This window comes from Lolium rigidum, chromosome 1, assembly GCF_022539505.1.
Source record: "Lolium rigidum isolate FL_2022 chromosome 1, APGP_CSIRO_Lrig_0.1, whole genome shotgun sequence".
Classification (NCBI taxonomy): Eukaryota; Viridiplantae; Streptophyta; class Magnoliopsida; order Poales; family Poaceae; genus Lolium; species Lolium rigidum.
In genome coordinates, this window is record NC_061508.1 from 141,332,141 (window position 1) to 141,354,183 (window position 22,043).

Genomic DNA, 22,043 nt, shown 5'->3' on the forward strand with positions numbered 1-22,043 from the left:
ATTTTTTTGAGGGAGGGGAACTTTCATCTTTGCAAGAAGATTTCTTATCTATTTTTTTCAAGTTACCTCTTGGATGTTTTTATCTTCTTCGTCACGAGATAGGAATTTCGATCGCCTTCGGTGCTTTCATTATGGTTGTGTCATTGACGGCAAATTTCCCAGTCTGAGACATTTAGTAGTCATATTAGTAACTCTTTTATTTTTTACTTGTAATAATTTCATTCTAATACTTTTGTAAGCATTCTCTGGATCTTTTGTCGCTAAAGGAACAACTTCATGCAAAAATTTATCTCCTTCAAGAATAATACTCTGTACAAAAAAATAAGCATACGTTTCAATATTTTTTTCATAACATGCATTTTATCTATGTTTTTTGTAACCAATGAATGAACAAATTCATGCAGCATACCTGGTCAATATTTGACCCCAACATTTTTCCATCTTCGAAAGGCACAATCTGATTGCATGTATCCTTAAGAACTTGTGGAGACTGCAATTCTAAGGCAACCTACAGCAGGTAAAACATTTATCAATAAGTTTTTTGTAGTGTTTCTCGTGGAATTACAATTCCAGAAAATAGAACTTCGTTTATTGTACCTTCTTCCTTTTTTCCATCTCGGCATGGACAACAAACTGATCAAACTGATCTAGAAGCTCATCATTTTTGGATTGAACTTTGTCCTGCATCTCTTTCTCTACATCCTGCATATTGTGTTAAATTCGTCAAATAAACCAAATCTGAAGTCCAATTCATCTGTTTGTCACCTTTTTTCTGTTCCACTTCATTACCTTTTTATCCTTGGAAGAAAGTATGTTATCTCTCAGTTGTATTCCTTGATTTACAACCTGCATATGAAGAAAATAAGTAGTTGTATCTCTTTTTTTTAAACGATTTTGTACATGCAAGGTTTCTTCATCTTTTTACCTTCTTCAAGTTTGAGAGAATGATTTGTTTCTCCTGTGCGCCACTAGAGGATTTTCTTGGTTTAGTTTGAGGTTTCTTCGGTACCTGATCCAGATTTTTTGCATTTTGCATATCGAGAGTCTTGCCTTCACAGAATAACTTCACATAATAACAAAGAAGCAACCAGTAAATTTTCAGGGAATTTCACATAATGACAAACAAGCAAGAAGTTAATTTCCAAGAGAATCAGTGGCGCTGGTTATCTCTTCCAAGGGGATGTACTTTGATTTTTGGAATTTACCTTTGCTGGGCGAGATCCAATTTTCGGACGTTGTTGCAGTTTTTGACTATCGTGTTGGATGTTCTTATCACGAGCTACACCTCCGCATACTGGTATATTGTTTAATTTTGGGGGGAGGCTTTGATCCGAGGGGAGGATCGGGCGGCGCTTCCGCCGACTTCGCCGCCGCAGGATCCATTGTCGAACCCTCCCCCAATATCCTTTATCTTTTTTTCTGTGCGTATTTCTTTTTTCCTTTTAGTTCGGACAAGTCATTTATGTTAATTTAATGCTAGATATGCCCATGGTGGGGCACACATGCAAGAGACATAAAGAAACTACTCGACCATGTCCAAAGGTGGAATTAGTCATTTTACCTTATCTCTTCTTCTCCACCGATCTTCTCCGCCGTGCATTTCCCTCAGATCCCTCTCCTTTCCTAATCTCTTTTTCTTCAAGGTTTTTCCAAAGGATTCGATGATTTCATCCGTGGAGACAACATTCTTCCTTAGTCCAAGGTTCCCCTCCCCCCACCCCCCTTTGCTTTTGATTAGACCCTCGTATTTCTAATCCATTTTATACTAAGGAACTGTAACTTTTTCTTTTACCCAGATCTGCGACCTAGTGTTTTTCTTCGACTACGTTACATGGCATAATTCATCTAGAATCTACTGCTTGAAGGTTAGTATTTTCGGTTGCAACAGTAGGTTCTGCAAGTGTAGGTGTTTACCATATGTTTTCTTCACATGCTAAACTGTCCATCTTTTTATATTTTTGCAATTTGCAGTTCTAGTTAATTAAATTTCTACTCTGTGCTATTATTTTTTTAGATGGATGAAACAGTAGGTAGAAAAAGACAATGGCAGACAAAGGGGAAATATGAGGTAAGTGAACAGGATTTCATGTTTCCACTTGACAAATGAATGATTATATCATTTTCATGTCCTTTTTAAGTTGTTCTCCGAATTCTACAGAATGTCCTTGTTCTTTCATTCAACAAATTCTTCTTATTTTCTTCATTTCTGATTTACTTCTTCAAACCATCGAGCATATGTGTTTATGTGCATGTCGGTAAACCATTGTTGTGCGATATTTTGTTCTTCATAAACCATTGTTTTGTATGACGACTTTGGTCTAACATTGGTATGTTTTTTGTATTTTAATGTCTGTATAGGTGTCAAACCATCTTAAGTTGCTCTTTGATGTTATCAAAAAGTTGACATCTGATCAAAAAGTGATTATTCAAAATATTGGGTTCGGTACATTACTTCAATTAGCATGCTCTGTTTTTCCAAGTGATGTTTACAATTGGTTAGCAATGTTCATAAACACAACCACTTGCTGCATCGAGTTACCTAATGGGTTCTCATTCAAATTAACAAGAGAAAGTGTTCAAGTAATTATCGGTCTTCCAATTGGTTCTAGACCGATATCTTTCACCTCATCACCTGAAATTGTGAGGCAAATTAACTTGGAAATTCATGGGAAGGAGTGCAACCCTTCTATATTTGAGTTGGCAGAATTAATAGGAAATGGAATTACAGGATCTGCCTTCATAAAGTCATTTGCACTACTTGCAAACTGTCTTCTTCTCTGCCCCACAAATCAGACTTTGCCTAGTTCTCTTCATTACACTGCTATTGCGCATGAAGATAAAATCAGAGAATATGATTGGTGCTCATACATTTTGCAATGGATTCTCCTATCTGTCAACAAGTTCCAGCTAAACTCTTATAGTGGAAGTTGTGTTGGTTGTGGGTTAATTCCAGTGGTATGTAAATTCTTTCTTCTTCTTTCTGTTTTTCAGAATTTTATTTTTGATTCTTAATTTTAATTGCCTTGTCCTGATCAGTCATGATAATCGATGGTTTCTTTCCGTCCATGACGTCCAAAAATGTTTCCAGAGCCCATTTGAAAGTTTCTGCTGTTTGATCTTTTAGCAGAGCCCATGCGAAAACAATTGTTCGCCCTTGGCCGTTGATGCCAATGAATGGGGCAAATGGCATGTTATATTTGTTTGTGGAGAAGGTGGTATCAAATGAAAGGAAATCGCCATACAGAGAATAATCCATTTTGGAGCGAGCATCAGGCCACAGAATGTTTTGGACTGTGTTGTCGTCATCAGTATCCATCTTCATCACAATTCCTTGGTTTTTTTGCCTGTAGCTTCTCGACAAACTTGAGTGCATTTGCAATATCAGTGTTCTTTTCTCTCTTCTCCTTCCGTTTGAGGTTCTGTATTTTCTTCTTGTTGAATGAAAGAACTTTCCTGCTTCCTTTCAAGCGACGGAATATGCTCATAATCCTTCACGGAGGAACCCTGCAGTCTTGAAGTATCATTGACAAGTTCTTATCTTCCTCTGACATGTTTCGGTGGTTTGAAAAGAACTTAGTCAAAGATGGTGTGTTCAGACAGTCATGGTTGTGTTCAAGATTGACTGGTATGAATCTCCACTGTCCATTTTTCAATTGTATTGTAACATTCATTGGGCACTGTGTTCTCTGAACTACTGACCTCTTCCTTTTCCGCTGTGTAAGATTGGGAGCATGAGTTTTCCTTGCTAAGCAGCACTGGAAAGTGATCTTCTTGTTCTTGTAGTTCCGACCTTTGACCACACCGTATCCATGCAAGTAGCCATAAATATTGAGAAACCGCTGGGACGCTTCAAATGTATCAAAGAGCATTCCAATTTCACGGTGGCCTCTCTTCACTAAGTTCTTCTCCAGTGGGAATGAATGTGTTTGAAGAGTCTTCAAATTCTGATATGTCTTCTTCGCTTTCACCATCTGGGAGTATTTTGGCCAATTGGTTAGAAGCATCATCATCATCACTTTCGTCCTGTGGAAAAAATAAGTAGTTAATGCTGGAATTTTTTTGAGGGAGGGGAACTTTCATGCTGCAAGAAGATTTCTTATCTATTTTTTTCAAGTTACCTCTTGGATGTTTTTATCTTCTTCGTCACGAGATAGGAATTTCAGTACTGCTTCTGGTGCTTTCATTATGGTTGTGTCATTGACGACAAATTTCCCAGTCTGAGACATTTAGTAGTCATATTAGTAACTCTTTTATTTTTTACTTGTAATAATTTCATTCTAATACTTTTGTAAGCAAGTTAATACCACTGCATTTTGCTCCTTCTCTGGATCTTTTGTCGCTAAAGGAACAACTTCATGCAAAAATTTATCTCCTTCAAGAACAATACTCTGTACAAAAAAATAAGCATACGTTTCAATATTTTTTTCATAACATGCATTTTATCTATGTTTTTTGTAACCAATGAATGAACAAATTCATGCAGCATACCTGGTCAATATTTGACCCCAACATTTTTCCATCTTCAAAAGGCACAATCTGATTGCATGTATCCTTAAGAACTTGTGGAGACTGCAATTCTAAGGCAACCTACAGCAGGTAAAACATTTATCAATAAGTTTTTTGTAGTGTTTCTCGTGGAATTACAATTCCGAGAAAATAGAACTTCGTTTATTGTACCTTCTTCCTTTTTTCCATCTCGGCATGGACAACAAAGCTGATCAAACTGATCTAGAAGCTCATCATTTTTGGATTGAACTTTGTCCCGCATCTCTTTCTCTACATCCTGCATATTGTGTTAAATTCGTCAAATAAACCAAATCTGAAGTCCAATTCATCTGTTTGTCACCTTTTTTCTGTTCCACTTCATTAACTTTTTATCCTTGGAAGAAAGTATGTTATCTCTCAGTTGTATTCCTTGATTTACAACCTGCATATGAAGAAAATAAGTAGTTGTATCTCTTTTTTTTAAACGATTTTGTACATGCAAGGTTTCTTCATCTTTTTACCTTCTTCAAGTTTGAGAGAATGATTTGTTTCTCCTGTGCGCCACTAGAGGATTTTCTTGGTTTAGTTTGAGGTTTCTTCGGTACCTGATCCAGATTTTTTGCATTTTGCATATCAGGGGTACTGCCTTCACAGAATAACTTCACATAATAACAAAGAAGCAACCAGTAAATTTTCAGGGAATTTCACAGAATGACAAACAAGCAAGAAGTTAATTTCCAAGAGAATCAGTGGCGCTGGTTATCTCTTCCAAGGGGATGTACTTTGATTTTTGGAATTTACCTTTGCTGGGCGAGATCCAATTTTCGGACGTTGTTGCAGTTTTTGACTATCGTGTTGGATGTTCTTATCACGAGCTACACCTCCGCATACTGGTATATTGTTTAATTTTGGGGGGAGGCTTTGATCCGAGGGGAGGATCGGGCGGTGCTTCCGCCGACTTCGCCGCCGCAGGATCCATTGTCGAACCCTCCCCCAATATCCTTTATCTTTTTTTCTGTGCGTATTTCTTTTTCCTTTTAGTTCGGACAAGTCATTTATGTTAATTTAATGCTAGATATGCCCATGGTGGGGCACACATGCAAGAGACATAAAGAAACTACTCGACCATGTCCAAAGGTGGAATTAGTCATTTTACCTTATCTCTTCTTCTCCACCGATCTTCTCCGCCGTGCATTTCCCTCAGATCCCTCTCCTTTCCTAATCTCTTTTTCTTCAAGGTTTTTCCAAAGGATTCGATGATTTCATCCGTGGCGACAACATTCTTCCTTAGTCCCAGGTTCCCCTCCCCCCACCCCCCTTTGCTTTTGATTAGACCCTCGTATTTCTAATCCATTTTATACTAAGGAACTGTAACTTTTTCTTTTACCCAGATCTGCGACCTAGTGTTTTTCTTCGACTCTGTTCTGCAGCATAATTCATCTAGAATCTCTGCCTGAAGGTTAGTATTTTCGGTTGCAACAGTAGGTTCTGCAAGTGTAGGTGTTTACCATATGTTTTCTTCACATGCTAAACTATCCATCTTTTTATATTTTTGCAATTTACAGTTCTAGTTAATTAAATTTCTACTCTGTGCTATTATTTTTTTAGATGGATGAAACAGTAGGTAGAAAAAGACAATGGCAGACAAAGGGGAAATATGAGGTAAGTGAACAGGATTTCATGTTTCCACTTGACAAATGAATGATTATATCATTTTCATGTCCTTTTTAAGTTGTTCTCTGAATTCTACAGAATGTCCTTGTTCTTTCATTCAACAAATTCTTCTTATTTTCTTCATTTCCTGATTTACTTCTTCAAACCACTGAGCATATGTGTTTATGTTCATGTCAGTAAACCATTGTTGTGCAGTATTTTGTTCTTCATAAACCATTGTTTTGTATGACGACTTTGGTCTAACATTGGTATGTTTTTTGTATTTTAATGTCTGTATAGGTGTCAAACCATCTTAAGTTGCTCTTTGATGTTATCAAAAAGTTGACATCTGATCAAAAAGTGATTATTCAAAATATTGGGTTCGGTACATTACTTCAATTAGCATGCTCTGTTTTTCCAAGTGATGTTTACAATTGGTTAGCAATGTTCATAAACACAACCACTGGCTGCATCGAGTTACCTAATGGGTTCTCATTCAAATTAACAAGAGAAAGTGTTCAAGTAATTATCGGTCTTCCAATTGATTCTAGACCGATATCTTTCACCTCATCACCTGAAATTGTGAGGCAAGTTAACTTGGAAATTCATGGGAAGGAGTGCAGCCCTTCTATATTTGAGTTGGCAGAATTAATAGGAAATGGAATTACAGGATCTGCCTTCATAAAGTCATTTGCACTACTTGCAAACTGTCTTCTTCAATGCCCCACAAATCAGACTTTGCCTAGTTCTCTTCATTACACTGCTATTGCGCATGAAGATAAAATCAGAGAATATGATTGGTGCTCATACATTTTGCAATGGATTCTCCTATCTGTCAACAAGTTCCAGCTAAACTCTTATAGTGGAAGTTGTGTTGGTTGTGGGTTAATTCCAGTGGTATGTAAATGCTTTCTTCTTCTTTCTGTTTTTCAGAATTTTATTTTTGATTCTTAATTTTTTTCTGTTTTAGTGGAACAAGAAATTCCTTTTTTGATTTTATTACATAACCATTATTAAAATTTCTAACTAACAAATTCCTTTTTTTGTAGATCACTTATTTCGAGTTCCTCATGGTTCTCGAAATTGATTTTCAAAATACAATACCGCGCCTTCCTTTGTGGACATATAATGCCATCAAACTATATTCTATTCTAGATTGTAAGGATGATTCAATCTTTGGAAAACTTCCAGTAAGATAAAAAAGTTCCCTCATTACTGAACTGCATGTTTTTGTAAGATAAACAAGTTGCTTTTAATATAATGTATGTCTCACAAATATCTCGTGATTTTTTTCTAGATGAAACATCAGTGTTCAACACCCTTTGCTAATATTTACCAGAAATGCAAGCTGTCATATGTTATGCCTAAGGATGTTGTCAACTTCATAGAGAACACATACAATGAGGATGACCAAAGAAAAGTAAGTTCTTAAATTCAGATATCATTTTTTCTTTGCTTACTTGAAAAATGTTTGAACGATTATTCAACCTTCTTTTCTTTGCTATGTTTCTATCTATTGAAGGTAAAGAAAAAACTTGACATGCTTTCAAGCAATTTGCATGCAACAATCTTAAGCAACACTACGACAGCAATTTCAAACTTTGTTGATGAAGTATTGCTTGCTATCTGCAATGATGTAAAAGTAGTTGCTCCACAGAATTTCAATCCAGGCAGCATTCAATTCAAGGATTTGCTAGATGCTTCTTCCCTTAGTCCAGCAGAAAAGAAAGATCAAGGTGTCTGCAAAGAAATTGTTGTTGCTCAGGATCCAGTAACATCAACCAAAGAAATGATTAAGGAAATGATTTACCATTACATGGAAACTTCATTCCCTCCTCTTCCTGAAGTTATAATTCCTGAGTTGTCAAAGAAAGAGCTATTATCTACAACAGAAATTTTCCAACAAGTACTTCAGAAATTGGAGGAAAGAGGAATACAGGAAGAAAGTGGCTTTCTGACCCTGGCAAATGTTGATGACTATCTTGCAAAGTCGCTAGTTACAAAGCTCAACATCTCAAACTATGATGATGGATTCCAACCAATGTATATTCTAGGTCTGTGCTATTTTTTCTTCATTTTTCTCTTTTTACTTTTCTGCTATTTTTTTTGAATACTTCCTTTGCTGATGGTGTTAATAAAGGTTATATACTTTTTTTCAACAGATGCTTGCAAATTTATCATGCCTGGATCAATCAAAGAAGAAGCCCCTAGAAAGGAGGAGAGAATTGATTTTTCTAGTTGGTTTGATCATCATCTACATAAAAACAGTACAGGTTAGTTCATCCAGTTTCCTTCCCTGTTCTAATTTACAAAGAGTTTGGAATTCTGTTATTTTTTTTCAATATATGTATTTCCATTTTTACCCTGCTATAATTACTTTTTGAATCTGTAATGACTTTTGCAGATGATGTTTCTCATAATTTTGAGCATGAAGGATTGGAAAGAAATACTGTGAATAGATTCAATGCTCGTATTCATCCAGTTTCTTTAAATGAGATGCTTGCTAGATGCTCATTACCACAACACACTGTAAACAATGGCAGTGAATTCCCAAGTTGAAGTTTCGGCGAAGAGTTCGAGATTGAACAGTCACCAGCCACTCCAGTTGCTTCAATGATGGTCAGGGATGATTCCACTATGTACACTGGGAAAACAACAGCTCCAAACCAATATCTCAGTTTCAACAAGTCAACATACGAGCCATCAGTTGATTTTCCTCAACCTTCTGCAACCACACTTCAGAAGAAAACGCATGTTAATTCTTTCCCTCCATTGAAGAACCTCGAAGGTCAGTACATTCTGCCAAATTGATAAAGACTATGTTTGTTTTTTTATAGTTTCAACAATGTAGTTGACTTAATAGGTCGACAATATGTTTATGCAGATTATCAAAATACAAGCAAATCTATACAATGGTTAAATGAAAACATGGGGCAAAGAAATATGTGTTCTGTAAGAACTGCTTCTCCTTTATCTTGTCAGAGGGAAAACACTGATTATATGCTTGCTGGAAGCACAAGTGTCAACTTCAGTAGGAACACTCATGGCTTATCTTTTAAGGAACGCGAATTCAAGCCTCAATCTTTGAAACATGTGGAAAGTGACAATACATACACATCTCAGGATGTTTATTTTGATGAGACCAAAATGGATTTAGCTGCTCCGTCATCAGAGAATATGAAAGCAACATCTTCTGGGCATCATTCAAATTTTTGGAATATGTCGAACAATGTTTCTTTTCAGCCTGCTTCTACAAGATCGAATGCAGACAAACAGATTGTCTTCTCTACCGCTCTTGAAGATGAACTTTTTAACTTATTAACTTCAAACATCAAGAACATTGTTTTCAGGTATTTCTTCCATGTACCAATTCACTAATATATGATTCATTGCTTACATTCATTTTTTCCTAATTGTGCTCATTGCTCAACCATTCTTTCTTCTATCTTTCAGCTCTAGAAATTTCCAAATTGGAGAAAGATGGGCTGATGAAAGAACTTTAGCATTGTGTATGTCAAATGGAGGATACGTAAACAATTATGTTATGAATGCATTTATCAAAATGATTCTCAATGATCAAAAGATGAAAGATAAATGCAGTGAAAAAATTGCTTGCTTGAAGCATATCACATCTACTGAAACTACAGTAAGTTTGCTTCACCCAAATCATATCCTATTCAAGCATTTTCATGGCAGAATACTTCAAGCATTCCACATTTAATTCATTTAATTATTTTCTGCATGTCCTCATAGGAAGTACTAATGGATCCAGATCTTGATTGCGAGCTTTATAAAAATTTACTAACAGAAGCAGTGGTCGGATTCAGACTTGAGCATGCTGCTTTGGTGAGTACAGATACGAAAAACACTTTTTATGAAGTGCCTTCATTCTCAAATGTTTTTATTTGTTTCGATTTGTTCTTATATGTTTATCCTACCCCAACTTGGGATTAAAAGGCTTTGGTTTTTGTTGTAATCCTGCACTGAAGTGGTGTTTTATATGTTTCCTTTGGTTTTTTTCTAGGTACACATATCTTGTCCTATAAACAAGCAGTGGTTCCTTGTTACTGCTAATTTTATGGACAAGTACTTTGATGTCCTCATTCCAGCTCAAAATGCAGATAACTTAATACCTACAATGGAAGCAGTTGTGCATAACTTCAAAGAACTGTTCATGTTTGCTTACCCACATTGTCCCAATTTCAACATTTCCCACTTTAAAGTGAGATTTGTGTCTGTACCCAAACAAAACTTCAAGTAAGAATTCCAATTCTCTTAATTTCCTAATCTTTTCTTCTTTTTAATTACATGTTTATGTTGTTTCTCAAGCTAATTTTTTTTTCTAACTCATAGATATGATTCGGGTTTCTTCATCCTTATCTTCATGCTGACATACAATGGTTTCGAAGTGCCTTCATTCTCAAGTGTTAGTAAAGATTTCCCAGAATACTATTTTAATACATTTTTAAACTGCATTCTTTTCTAGTACTATATCACACATTTTAAACTGCACTTTTTTATAATACATTTTCTCTCTGATCTAAAGGAAGACCTACCTGCTATCAAAAGGAAACTACTGTTCCAACTTGTTACAAATCAGTACAACTTAGCAAAACAATGCAAGAGGATCAAAGATTTCATCTCAATGAATGTATGATTTCTTTATATCCCTATTTCTTTTATGTTTCATACCCGTAACGCTATGCTTATGTATACTGTGTTAAAATACTACTATACTATGTGATGGATATAGTTGAGGGTGTAAAAGTAATCAGTGAATTTTTCGCAAAAAAAAAGTAATCAGTGAATTTTCTTCTAATTCCAGATTTCTTCAATTAATTAATTATTACCAAATTTATCCCATTTTTTAACCGCTCCATTTATCTTCAAATTATTTGTCTTAATTCACAGGTTTCGCCAAAATGTTGAGAGCTTCACACCAACTTCTCTACATAGCAGCAAGGATGAAGAACAGGAAGATCCTGGACATTTATTTACCATTTATTTATTTATTTTTCGCATTTTCCTGCAATTATACTTTCCAGCAATCCATGGAATTATTCCTGAAATTATTGCTGCACATCTTCTATGTAAAGTTCTGTTCCTGTGATCTGTGCGGGATGGTCTTCATCTGAAAAGGTCACGTCACCCTTTGTTCCAATGTGGGAACAATTACTAGTTCTAGTTCTTACGGCTTACTTGTTCCTGGACATTGGAACAATGTTACCTCTTGTTTTGTTTCATTTTCTTTCGTTCTATTCTTTCCGCCACGCGCGTACGGTCCAGTCAACGAAGAAGCCAACCATCCAACCAGCGCGCGTACGGTCTGGTCCCACCGATCAGGTCAACGGTCAGAGCGAAACATCCCGCAAACCATCGAACGAACCGGTACGAGCGAAGGAAAATAGTCCCACCTCGAAAGTTTAGAGGAAATCCCACCAGTTTATATACCGAGCCGCCACCATTGTTAGCACCAGCAGCCCAAACGCGCGGAAACACGGCCCGGGAACGAAGGAACCAGGCCTGGAACTAAATGGAACAAAAGAAACATCCCGCGAGGAACAAGCGGCTGTCAAATAATTGGGCCGCGAACAAGGCCCAGCTAAGGAAATGCTTCAGCGAAGCGGAGGATAGGGGGCGCGCGGGCGCGAGGGAGGAGGACCCCCAAATAAGCCCTAAGGCGGAGGACTCCATAGGGCGTAGTAAGGCGGTCGTCCGAGCTCACATATCTGTGCTATGCCTCTATGTTTTGGTTGCACGCTAGTTAGAGGTTTGCATGGCGTGGGCGCATGACCATAGCGATGAAGGCATAATCGTTAAGTCGGCTTGCATCGCATAGGGTACGCGTATCTATTATCGTTGTTCTTGAAAAATCATGTGACGTATAAGGATTAAACTTATATATGTACCGAGTATAGTCCAATCTTCATTTTATTGTTGAATCTTGTGTATTCATGTTAGAAAAATTCTATCAAATTGGTCTTACATCCTTACATGGGGGAGGGGCAATTGCCCCCCCCCCCCCGCGCACGCGCGCAATAGAACGATGAAATATGTATTTTACTTCACCATGCCTACATTTTTAACGGCACTTCCTCTAAGATCATTAGAGTGCAATATTGCTAAGAAGTGTTTGGGACTTATCAGATGAGCTGATGATGAAACATATGAGTGCAAACACGGAACCAGGCGCAAAACAATGGCTCTTTGATATGATAGAGACATTACCTCACGAGCAGTTCACCCTCTTGATAGTCACCATGTGGTCTATTTGGACAACTAGGAGAAAGGCTATCACAAAGATACATTTCAAAGCTCTTTATCTATTCATGGGTTTATTACTTCTTTCTTGCGAGAGTTAAAAGCGTTGAAACAACCTGCCATGCAAATGGAAACCTCTTCCATCCATGATTGCAAAAGTAAACGTCGACGTAGCTATCTCAAAGACTGAAAATCAGGGTGCTGCTGCGTTATGTCAAGATAATACTGGTCAGTACCCTGGGTCTTCCATACCTGTATTTAATGGCATCACTGCGCTAGCTTGTAGTGAAGCTCTAGCGCTAGCTAGCTGATGACCTACTATTATCAAGGATTTTGTAGCATCCGATTGGAAGCAAGTGGTATTGGATATTGCTGAAGGAAGTATGGGAAGGTATGTGTATCATTGTCTTCGAAAGTAGAGCTTCGAATTTCGAAGCACACGAACCTAATGAAGAGTATAATTTATTTGGGAGTTGGGTGCCATACCTGGCTCGGAACTTCATATTCTGCAATGATATCTGTAAACGATGTTATTGATCAATAAAAAGTTTGGTGGGTTGTCTAAAACAAGTAAAGGTGCATGTGTCACACGTATTATAATCTAAATATTTTTTTTATTTTGAATCCTATTGTTTTAATGAGTTTTTAAAGAACCCATTTTAACGTGTCTCATGTCCAACCATGTGGGGAGCATGTGCATGTATGTGCAAATAAAATTCTACAAAAATTGTTTTCCTTTGCGTATGTGTGGCAAGGGAATCCATGATTTTCTTCTGCACTCTACATAAAAGATGCGCTTTCAAAGTTGATTGCTCCTTGAAGTTTCCGTGTCACCCTTCGAAGAACTACAGATGTGGAGAATACATACGATGCGTGAAACATCTAGCTGATGTGGAGAATGTTGAGGATGGAAAGAGAGCTGGTTGGGAAACAAATTGCGCCGACCGTCTCCGTTAGGGCATGTACAATGCTAGACTCTTGCGTAGGTGCTTAGAAGCAAAAAAAAGTTTGATTTTATCTAAAATATAAACGCAAGAGTCTGCTTTTTCAACGCAAAGCGCTTTACTAAGTCGCTAAACGCCACCATGACAACATGTGAAGTTCAAGTTCTAGAAAAAGCGACGGCTTCAAGAAGGAAATAGTGCGTAAACGTTGTCGTTGGCCAATCATAGATCTTATGTTTTCACACCGGAGAAAGTCTCTGCTCTCAAAACAATGCCTTCAACAAGGACATTACCAGACACAACCAGTTAAGGCTAGATTTTGAATTTTCACCATGAAAGGTAAGACATTGTACTTCTCTTGTGCTGATGCTCCCACTCGCATGATGCTGCTGTGAAACCCGAAACACCAAGCAAGTTCACCATCGACACAAAGCCTCAAACCACCAACACTAGTTCTCAAAACTCGTCTTCCATGTCATTCTCCGCCTCTGACTTCACTATTGAACTAAAAAGACATGTCCCATGATGGAAACAGATAGCAGAACTTCACGTCGCTCCCTCCTTAAACCAAACGATGGGAAATCACGATCGAATCCCATCCGACCCAACAATCTCCAGGCATGAGTCACCCAAGGGAATCGCTGATGGAGCCTTGCGGAACTCGACACTCCAGCTAGATCAAGGAGGACAAGCATCCAGTAGATCTTCATCTTGACGCGAGATAAATCCTAGGACCGCCACCTTTATTCTATGATGTGGACGAACATGCCCCCATGCCGCCATCCGCTGCCCAACAACACGAAGGAGGTTCAGAACCTCCACTGCAGTAGGAAACATCGACATATGAGCAACGATGTGTCCATCGTCGCATCACAACTAGCCATCACCCCCTGGCTTGACGAGGTACGTGCAACAGCCGTGACCCGCGCGACCAAAACCGGCCCGCCTGGCCTGTTGCCGAGAGAGCCACGACCGCGCACCCACCAGAGCTTCACCCCCGCACATAGAGGATCCACCTGACGCACCTTCTAGCCCGCCGCCACCACCGCCAGCGTCTAGGGGAGCCATGGGAGCGAGGTCTTGTGCTGGGGCTGTTGCCCTCCGGAGCCGCCACCTCGGAGGTGCTCCAATGCTTGATCAGATTAGGTTAAAAATATCCCATCAATGATGTATTAATGCTAACAATACCAAGTTTGATAATTTATCCTGACTCCACTATTGCTGTGAACTTGTATCCCTGTCCCAATATCACCCACTAACTTGATCCTACTTGAGCCATTTCCTTTTCAACATCTACAAACGTAACACATTGAATAATTCAAATCAAACGTCCAGCTCGAACTGGAACATGGGAGCGGCGTACGCGCCCAGGTCCCCGAACAAGAAGGTGTCAACCTCCGCGTAGCCGACGCCACCGTCGTGGTCGTGGTCCTCGCACCCGAAGTAGGTCTGCACGTCGTCCGGGAAGCTGCATCGCGCCGATGAAGCACCACCGCTATATTCAGGTTCCTGCTGTTGCTGCTGGGTCAGCGCCGGCGGCGATGGAGGTGAAGGAGAACAGGAAGACGAAGACGGCGAGCGGGTGCTGCCCTCGGAGGCAACGCTTCGCTCGATCATCTCCTTGAACCCGGGCGACTGCAGCAGCAGGCCGAGTGCCGCATGAGACGGCGGGCTCACATGGGTTGGTAGCAATTGGCCGTCTTCGTGCTTGTGGAGGGCGGCGGCGGCCATGGCTTCGTCGAGATCGACGGTGGGGTGTGGGACCATGTCGACGGGGAGTTGGCCTGGACCGTGGAGACCTTCGGCGTCGCCGGCGCGGCAGAGGTGGTGCCACTTGATGTAGCTGCTGACGTCGAAGTTGGTGACGGCGTTGAGGCCTCGGTGCTCGATGGCGGCGATGTCGTACGCCATGGCTGCCTCCTCTTGCGTTGCTGCCAGGGCCACACGTAAAAAATAAGATCGTCATTTGTCAGTGTTATACAAAAGAAAAGAAAATTCATTTTTTCACAACAACCTCTATGAAATCGAACATAACTCCAAATTTCCGTTATTTGCCAAGACGGCAAGGTAGATCCTAGTTTCCGGGGAAATAACAACAGTGAGGTTCCCAACGGGGAGGCATCGAGAGGGATTGGCCGGAACGTTTCCGGTAGGGGGATCAGACGTATGGCGTGGCAAGCCCATCTCGCTTGTCGCTTACTTTTGTTCGTTGCCTGCGAGGATAGCTGTGCTGATCGAGCTCGTGGTTGAGGATCCCCGGCCGAGCTCCACTACCCTACCGTGCACAAGGAGGGACCTTGGGAATCTGGTGCTGCTGGCTCGTCCTGGGGAGAAGACCGACGCCAGTACCGTTAGAACGCAGATCCCAGCGTCCCGAGCACCCAATAAAACAAGCACATGAATGCCGGATATGACAGTATCAGAGAAGCAATCTTCTTGTTGGGGCATCAAATCAGTTTGAAAGTAGTGTTGTACCAGGGCACCAGTTTAATTTTGTCAGCCACCGTGAATTAACACCTGTTGGTTGGGAATTTATATGGCTGCCATGCCGATTTATGGATACCTAAATGTAGTTGATCAAGTTCTTAAGATGATGATGCAAGTGCAGATGCGTCACTCGTCCAAAACAATCTGATTTGGCATTTAGCATGGGCGAACGAAATATTTCTGTGGCAACCAGAGGATCCGGGCCTACCAGTATAGAACTTGGGGACACACTTGGCATGTCTTCCTTTTCTTGTGATACATCTTATCCGCAAAAGATTCTGGATTTGGCCTTACTCAATTCAAAAACCTGGCTACCTGAGTGGGCAGAGCCTCACTGCTCCTACTAAGTATTTCCCAGAAATATTTGTCTTTTCTCCTTATTCCAAAAATAAGCATGTTCATAAGACAAGATTCAAAATTTTGGTATGGTTTTAAAATGACCTAGATAGGAAATGCTTGCTTTACAACTCAGTGATATTCTTACACACAATAAGATCTTATCATTCTTGCTTTACAGCATTATGATTCCAGTTCATACCATTTTAAACCCTTGTAAAAATGAATGTGAAGTGGTTCTACATAAAAATAGAGTGAGTGCAAAGAGCATCACTGGTTCTTTACTTTCTTCATCACTCAGAAGGGAAATGTCACCAATCTAATAACGACACGAACAACTAACTTTTGGTACCACGCGATGACTTGGGTAAAGAGAATATATCCCTCGTCAACACATCAGTTTACTCGATAATTCCTATCATATTCCTTTCGTCCATAGAAGTAGTGTCTTAGTAACTTACCAAATGTACCTAGGTAGAGATACTTATTCCCGAACACGCGCCCAATCCTAGCTTCCCATTTGCCGTTGTGATGATGCCTGAAGGAAATCAGATCTGAATTTGAGTGGCATATACAGGAGGGTAAATAGGTAAGGATGCAAAATGATGGCTGATCTTCTTGAACTTATGTTAGCTTTGACTGTGAACTTTGTAAAGTTTATTTAATCAGATAAAAGTCGCTAGAGTTTGTAGAAATGGAGTGCTGGTTTCAGAGATTTTCTTGCAAGAATCTGAAAATGTTCAGTACAAATCTAGAGCCTGCAAGTCTAGATCAGATCAGCACTCACTACCTTGCGACGCCTCTGTACTTGGACACCCCTCTTGAGAAGCCAGTGCTTTTCCTGCGTGAGAAAGGTATAAAACAGAGTGTGTGAGATCTCGGGATAAAACTTTTGGGCGTGACATATGCCAGCCCATCTGATCAGACAGAACCACTTGTCACAATCTGGAGCTATTTGAGTACCTCCGGAGTGATCCGATGTACTCTTCCCTGGACTGCTCCTCCATTTCTTTCCACTCTTGTTCATAGTTAGACAGCTGCGAAAGGTTTCATCGAGCAAAGGGAACCATGAATCAAGGAAGCTAAGAAATAAGTCTTTGAGAGTACAATATTTTGTGCCCATACAAAAAAATTGGGGAATGTAAAAATACAGGTTAACTTTTGTGAAGAATTATGAGTGAATGAGTTGAGACGTGTTTGTATTTCAAAAATCCTAGTATTAAAACACTTGCATGTCTAACACAACTATTATTTACAAAATACCTTACACAACTTTAACAAGCTGTTTTATCAAAAAAAGAAGGGAAACAACATAAAAAAAAACTTGTAAATCGTAGCGATTAATCTGGGCCCACCAACATAATCTGTAGCAAGATGGAGAAGCTGCGCATTCTTGGCTAGCACTAACTACAGCGGTGTACGTGCGTTGAAAAGGTCCTGGGCATGGCCAACATTCCGCTAGTTCTAGGGACGGCGCCGCATCAATGAATGTGATAATGACTTAAGGAGTACTCTGGAATGGATGGGTACCGGGAAGTTGAGGATGGTGTCGCGCCCCCAGTACTTCAATGCCGCCAGGTCGTAGGCTCGCCCCGCCGCTTCCTCGCCGCCGTACGCCCCTGCGACGCCGCACAAGCACAACGTTGTCAACTACTGTACCACCAATCGGCTGATGCTTGAGACAGAGAGCAGAGGGAGAGGGAGAGCTCACCGAGGTAAACTTGCCTCCCCTTCTTCTTCCTCTGCGGCTCGCTCCAGGTGTTCTTGTCCCACAGGTGCGCCTCGAACCGCCCCGTCCACCGGTGCCTGCACGCGCGCGTCAGCTTCTTCTTTCGGCGAAGAGATAACGATAGCAAATTACGGGACGTACCGCGTGACACCGCGGTAGACGGAGGTGCGCTGGGAGGGGCACTCCCGCGGCACGCTCTTCCGCGTCCGCTTCGGCTTCAGCCTGGCGGCGGCGGTTGCACCGGCGTCTCCGGCGATAGAAGCACTGTTCTTCCGTTGCTTGGCCATTGCAGGGGAGGGAAGAAGAAGAAGAAGGAAGAGACAGAGAGAGCGTGTGCGTCGGGGTCGTGTAGTGAGTAGTGACTAGGGAGTGAGAGAAGTCAGAGAACGACCACTATAGCTAAAGATGGAAGGAAGGAGGCGAAGATTTAAGGCGAAAGGACGCGCTATGGGTTCTAGAGAGGAACAGAGCGCCGGCGGCAAAATTAGTTGGATCCGGGAGGTCGAGGTTAATGCGCGGCGGGCGTGCCAAATGGGGCTGGGAAGAGAGGAGGGTGACTTTGAGGGAGGACGGCTGGGCTCAATGAGCTCTCCCGTGGTTTTCTGACCTTTTGTTTCTCTCGGCGGATCTAAATGCATCTCCAGTTGCGTCTCCCAAATCGTCTCCTAAACCGCGTCGGATTGAGCGTTTGGAGGACGTCGCTCCCCAGCCGCGTCCCCTAAACGCCGCCCCAAAAACATTAAAATATTTTTTAATTTTTTTTTGCATTTTTATTTCAATAAAGAGAAGTAATATTCCACAAACTAATACATAAATGGGAACGTGGTTTACACGAAGACATAATTTGGAACATGGTTTTCCACAAACTAATACATAGTTTGAACCATGGTGGACACAAATATAAATATTGCAAAAAACTAAACCTAACTAGACCGTGCATCGAAGGTTTCCTGTGTTCGCTGCCAAGAAAGAACACTCGAGGGCACACCCAGTCACCCAAACTGGAAAATCCAGCTGGTGGTGGTGCCCCTGTTGGTTTTTGCGAGGGAGAACTGACAGAAACCTCCGTGCACGTATTCGCTGCGAAGAAACAACACTCTTTATCAGTCGTCCTCCTCGTCGGTGATGTCGCCGTGGTGGTCCCGGCGGCAGCGCGTCTCGTCGAAGACCTTGACGCTCATGTCCCTATCGCCAAAGTAGGAGAACAGGAGGATGAAGCCGGCTTCGAGGTTGTGGTGGCGCGCGAACTTTTTCCAGCCGATGTGGAGGTACATCTTGCCGCGCGCGTCGTAGATCACGTCGACGATCCACCGGTAGTAGCCGCATGAAGCCTACCGCAGATGCATCGTGCCCGGGCGGTCATCACCGGCAACGTACTCGGTGAAGGAGTCCGGCAGCCTCTGGATGCCGCATGGGTCGCCCTTGAGGACGAGGACGAACTCGAACAGCACGCCCGCCTCCACGTCCATCTCCGACGATGAAGACAACGGCGTGGCAGGCGACGGCGAGCGTGCAGCTCTGCCGCGGCCACGACCACGACCACGACCACGACCGCGAGCTCGGCCTCCGCCTCTCCCAGCCATGGTGTCGACTCTTGTTGAGATGGTGGCGGCTAGATAGGCGACGGTTAGGTTAAAATTTATTGTGCCGCTGACGGGTCGGACCCGCGTCGCTTCGCCTCGCTTTTTTTTTGACGAAAGGCAGTCAGCCTGCTTTCATTGCGCTTAGAGGGAGAGGAGTACAAGCGGAAAGAAGAGTTCACGGGGGTACAAAAGGCTATAGAGCCTGAAATAGAGAGAAACTAAAAAGGAAAAAGGAAAAACAAAGGGGAAAAGAAGACGAGCTTTGCTCTCCTGAAGAGAAAAAAAAGCAACAGCTAGTCTGGCTCCCGGGGTCTATCTGCGAGAGCTAGGACTCTGCGCCGCCCCGCATCGATCCACAAATTGGCCTCTGTGAGAATGTTTTGGAAAACTGTCACTGGTGGGTTACTCTCTTGGCGGAAAATCCTTCCGTTTCGTTCTTTCCAGAGGCACCACCAGACCAGATGGATGACCGAGGTCCACATCTTCCTCTTGCCTAACTCCACCTTGCTCTTGGAGCTGCAGATCCAATCATTGTGTCCGGCGTCCCGGTGCGTCACCTGTGGGGCGGGGACGGGCTCGGGACGCCGGACACTGTATCGGGACACGCCGGACAAAAAATGGATTTGGGAGACGCGGCTGGAAGCCTTTTTTTATCCGGCACGTCCCAAATAGCTTTGGAGTACGCTTAGGGGGACGCGATTGGAGATGCTCTAACTCTGTCAGCCGGCCCTGCTCGAGATCGTGCTGGCGTTGCCGACGCCGAGCCCCCAAATTCCGCTGCTAGCAAGTGTGGCGCCATATACATATGGGCATGGCCCCGTCCATGTGGTTGAATCTGTGCTGAAGCTTTTTTTTAAAGAAGAAAAATAGTCTGTTCTTGAGCACTCCGTTGGCGACGAGAATATATATATAAGACGTATGTTGTCTAAACGCATGGACTATAGAAGTCATAAAATTCAGTGATGTCGTAGAGATAGACACAGAGCGCACAAATACCGGCAGAAAGAGAGAAAACGTCACCAAATTCACATGCGGGCCTGCCTTAGAAGATTTCGGAGCGTGTAGGCCGCAAATGGTAGTGTTGAGATTTTTATGACTAATTTTCAGTTAGTTTTCAATCAGATGACATTACTAAATCTTAGTATAATCCATGTTACAACTCATAGCTACCACAAATCACCCAGCAATCCTATGGTATATATTTTCAGTTGCAATCAACTCATGACTAGCACGAATCATGAAACTAATTTAGCGGTTTAGGACATTTTTACTCAGTTGCAACTCATAGCTAGCACTTCTCGATGAAATTCAACGTTATGAAGATCGGACGAGAATTATGCTAATGCTCAATAGATTAAGAATTAGCAAAACCATTTTATCTAACGACAATTTGAATGGTTGCACATTTATAGGTGTTGTGTTGAGATTTCAGAGCAACCAACGGAAACATTTCTTTCATTAAAAGAGGAGCAAGTCAAACATATAGAAAAAAGGGGCATGTCTGGGAACATGACAAAACCCACAGAAACACACACAACAATAAACCACTAATCACGCAACAGTGGGATCTCTGAGGTGTGGGCGCTAAATGCCCAGCCACGCCGCAAGTGTTCTCCACTTCTCCCAAGACAGCATGGCCGCCTCAACATGGGTTAGCCTCGATATGATGATGATTCGTCAGTTTCTTTCCTTCCAAGTGATTCATAGCACAAACTTTAGCATTGGAAGGACTGAAGCATATAGGTGAACCATCATTTTAGGAGCACTCAACCACAATTGGCATCTCGAATCATGAGGCCATCCATGAATCGCTAGTATTTCATCAGAGAGATTGCTCCCATAAAGGGAAATCCATTAGAAGAACTTGCACTTCATTTTGTCTGTGCCCTATAGATTTTCTCGGTTCTGAATTTTGGATATGAACCTAGAAATTGTGCTATGTCCTATGTGTAAGTCGAGGTCGCATGTTAGTTTCATCCCAAGTCTGTCTCTACGTGACAATGTCCGCTTGGTTAAGTGGAGGAGCTCATGGACCATATGTCCATGAATTGTGCTAGTTGGGTATACGTGTTAAGTCATGAAACAAAACAGATCCAATTGTCGTCTCCAAACTCTTTGCTCACATTTGCGCTCTTCTTGATTGCAATCCTGAAAATATTGGGCACCCATAATCGCATTGAGCCTTGATCGTACTAGTTACATGCCAAAATAGGATGTTATCGTCGTTCTCAACATAATTTGTGTGGAGGCCTTAAACAACTTCATATTTGTGTTTTTTACATGGGAGCTTTGAGCCCACCTAGAGCCACTATATATAAGTCCATTTTAGCCGCGGCCATCTCATCCTGAGGGCAAACATCTTAAAGTCAACCACCCCAAACCTCCTAGATCCTTTGGGTGTCAAACTATGCTCCATCTTACCAAGGAGGCCCTCCCTAGGCATGTTCGCCCTTATCACCACTCTAGGTGAAGTTACACTAGATCTTGTCTTTATTGTCATGAGCCCAATTCAAAGGTGGAATGGAAGTAATGTGGTAAGTGTTTGTGGTAGTTATCACTGCTTTT

At 41.6% G+C, this 22,043-nt stretch overlaps 1 protein-coding gene across 1 annotated transcript; it reads right to left on the minus strand.

Moving 5' to 3' along the window:
• Positions 1–14,508: 14,508 nt before the first annotated feature.
• LOC124652147 (AP2-like ethylene-responsive transcription factor At1g16060) lies at positions 14,509–18,182 on the minus strand. Its single transcript, XM_047191177.1, has 7 exons — positions 18,037–18,182; positions 17,878–17,972; positions 17,697–17,785; positions 17,130–17,203; positions 16,957–17,007; positions 16,628–16,704; positions 14,509–15,274 (listed from the first exon to the last, which is right to left on the minus strand). The coding sequence occupies exons 1-7, from the start codon at positions 18,180–18,182 to the stop codon at positions 14,667–14,669; spliced, it is 1,140 nt and encodes a 379-aa protein (XP_047047133.1). The 3' UTR covers positions 14,509–14,666.
• Between the last annotated feature and the right edge of the window lie 3,861 nt (positions 18,183–22,043).

Bases quoted from the DNA above. Each gene is read 5' to 3' on its own strand.
- LOC124652147 (XM_047191177.1), bottom strand. From the start codon at position 18,182: ATGGCCAAGCAACGGAAGAACAGTGCTTCTATCGCCGGAGACGCCGGT. The intron at 17,973-18,036 runs GTACGTCCCGTA...GCGCGCGTGCAG, and splicing joins GTCTACCGCGGTGTCACGCG to GCACCGGTGGACGGGGCGGT. The intron at 17,786-17,877 runs GTGAGCTCTCCC...GCGGCGTCGCAG, and splicing joins GGGGAGGCAAGTTTACCTCG to GGGCGTACGGCGGCGAGGAA.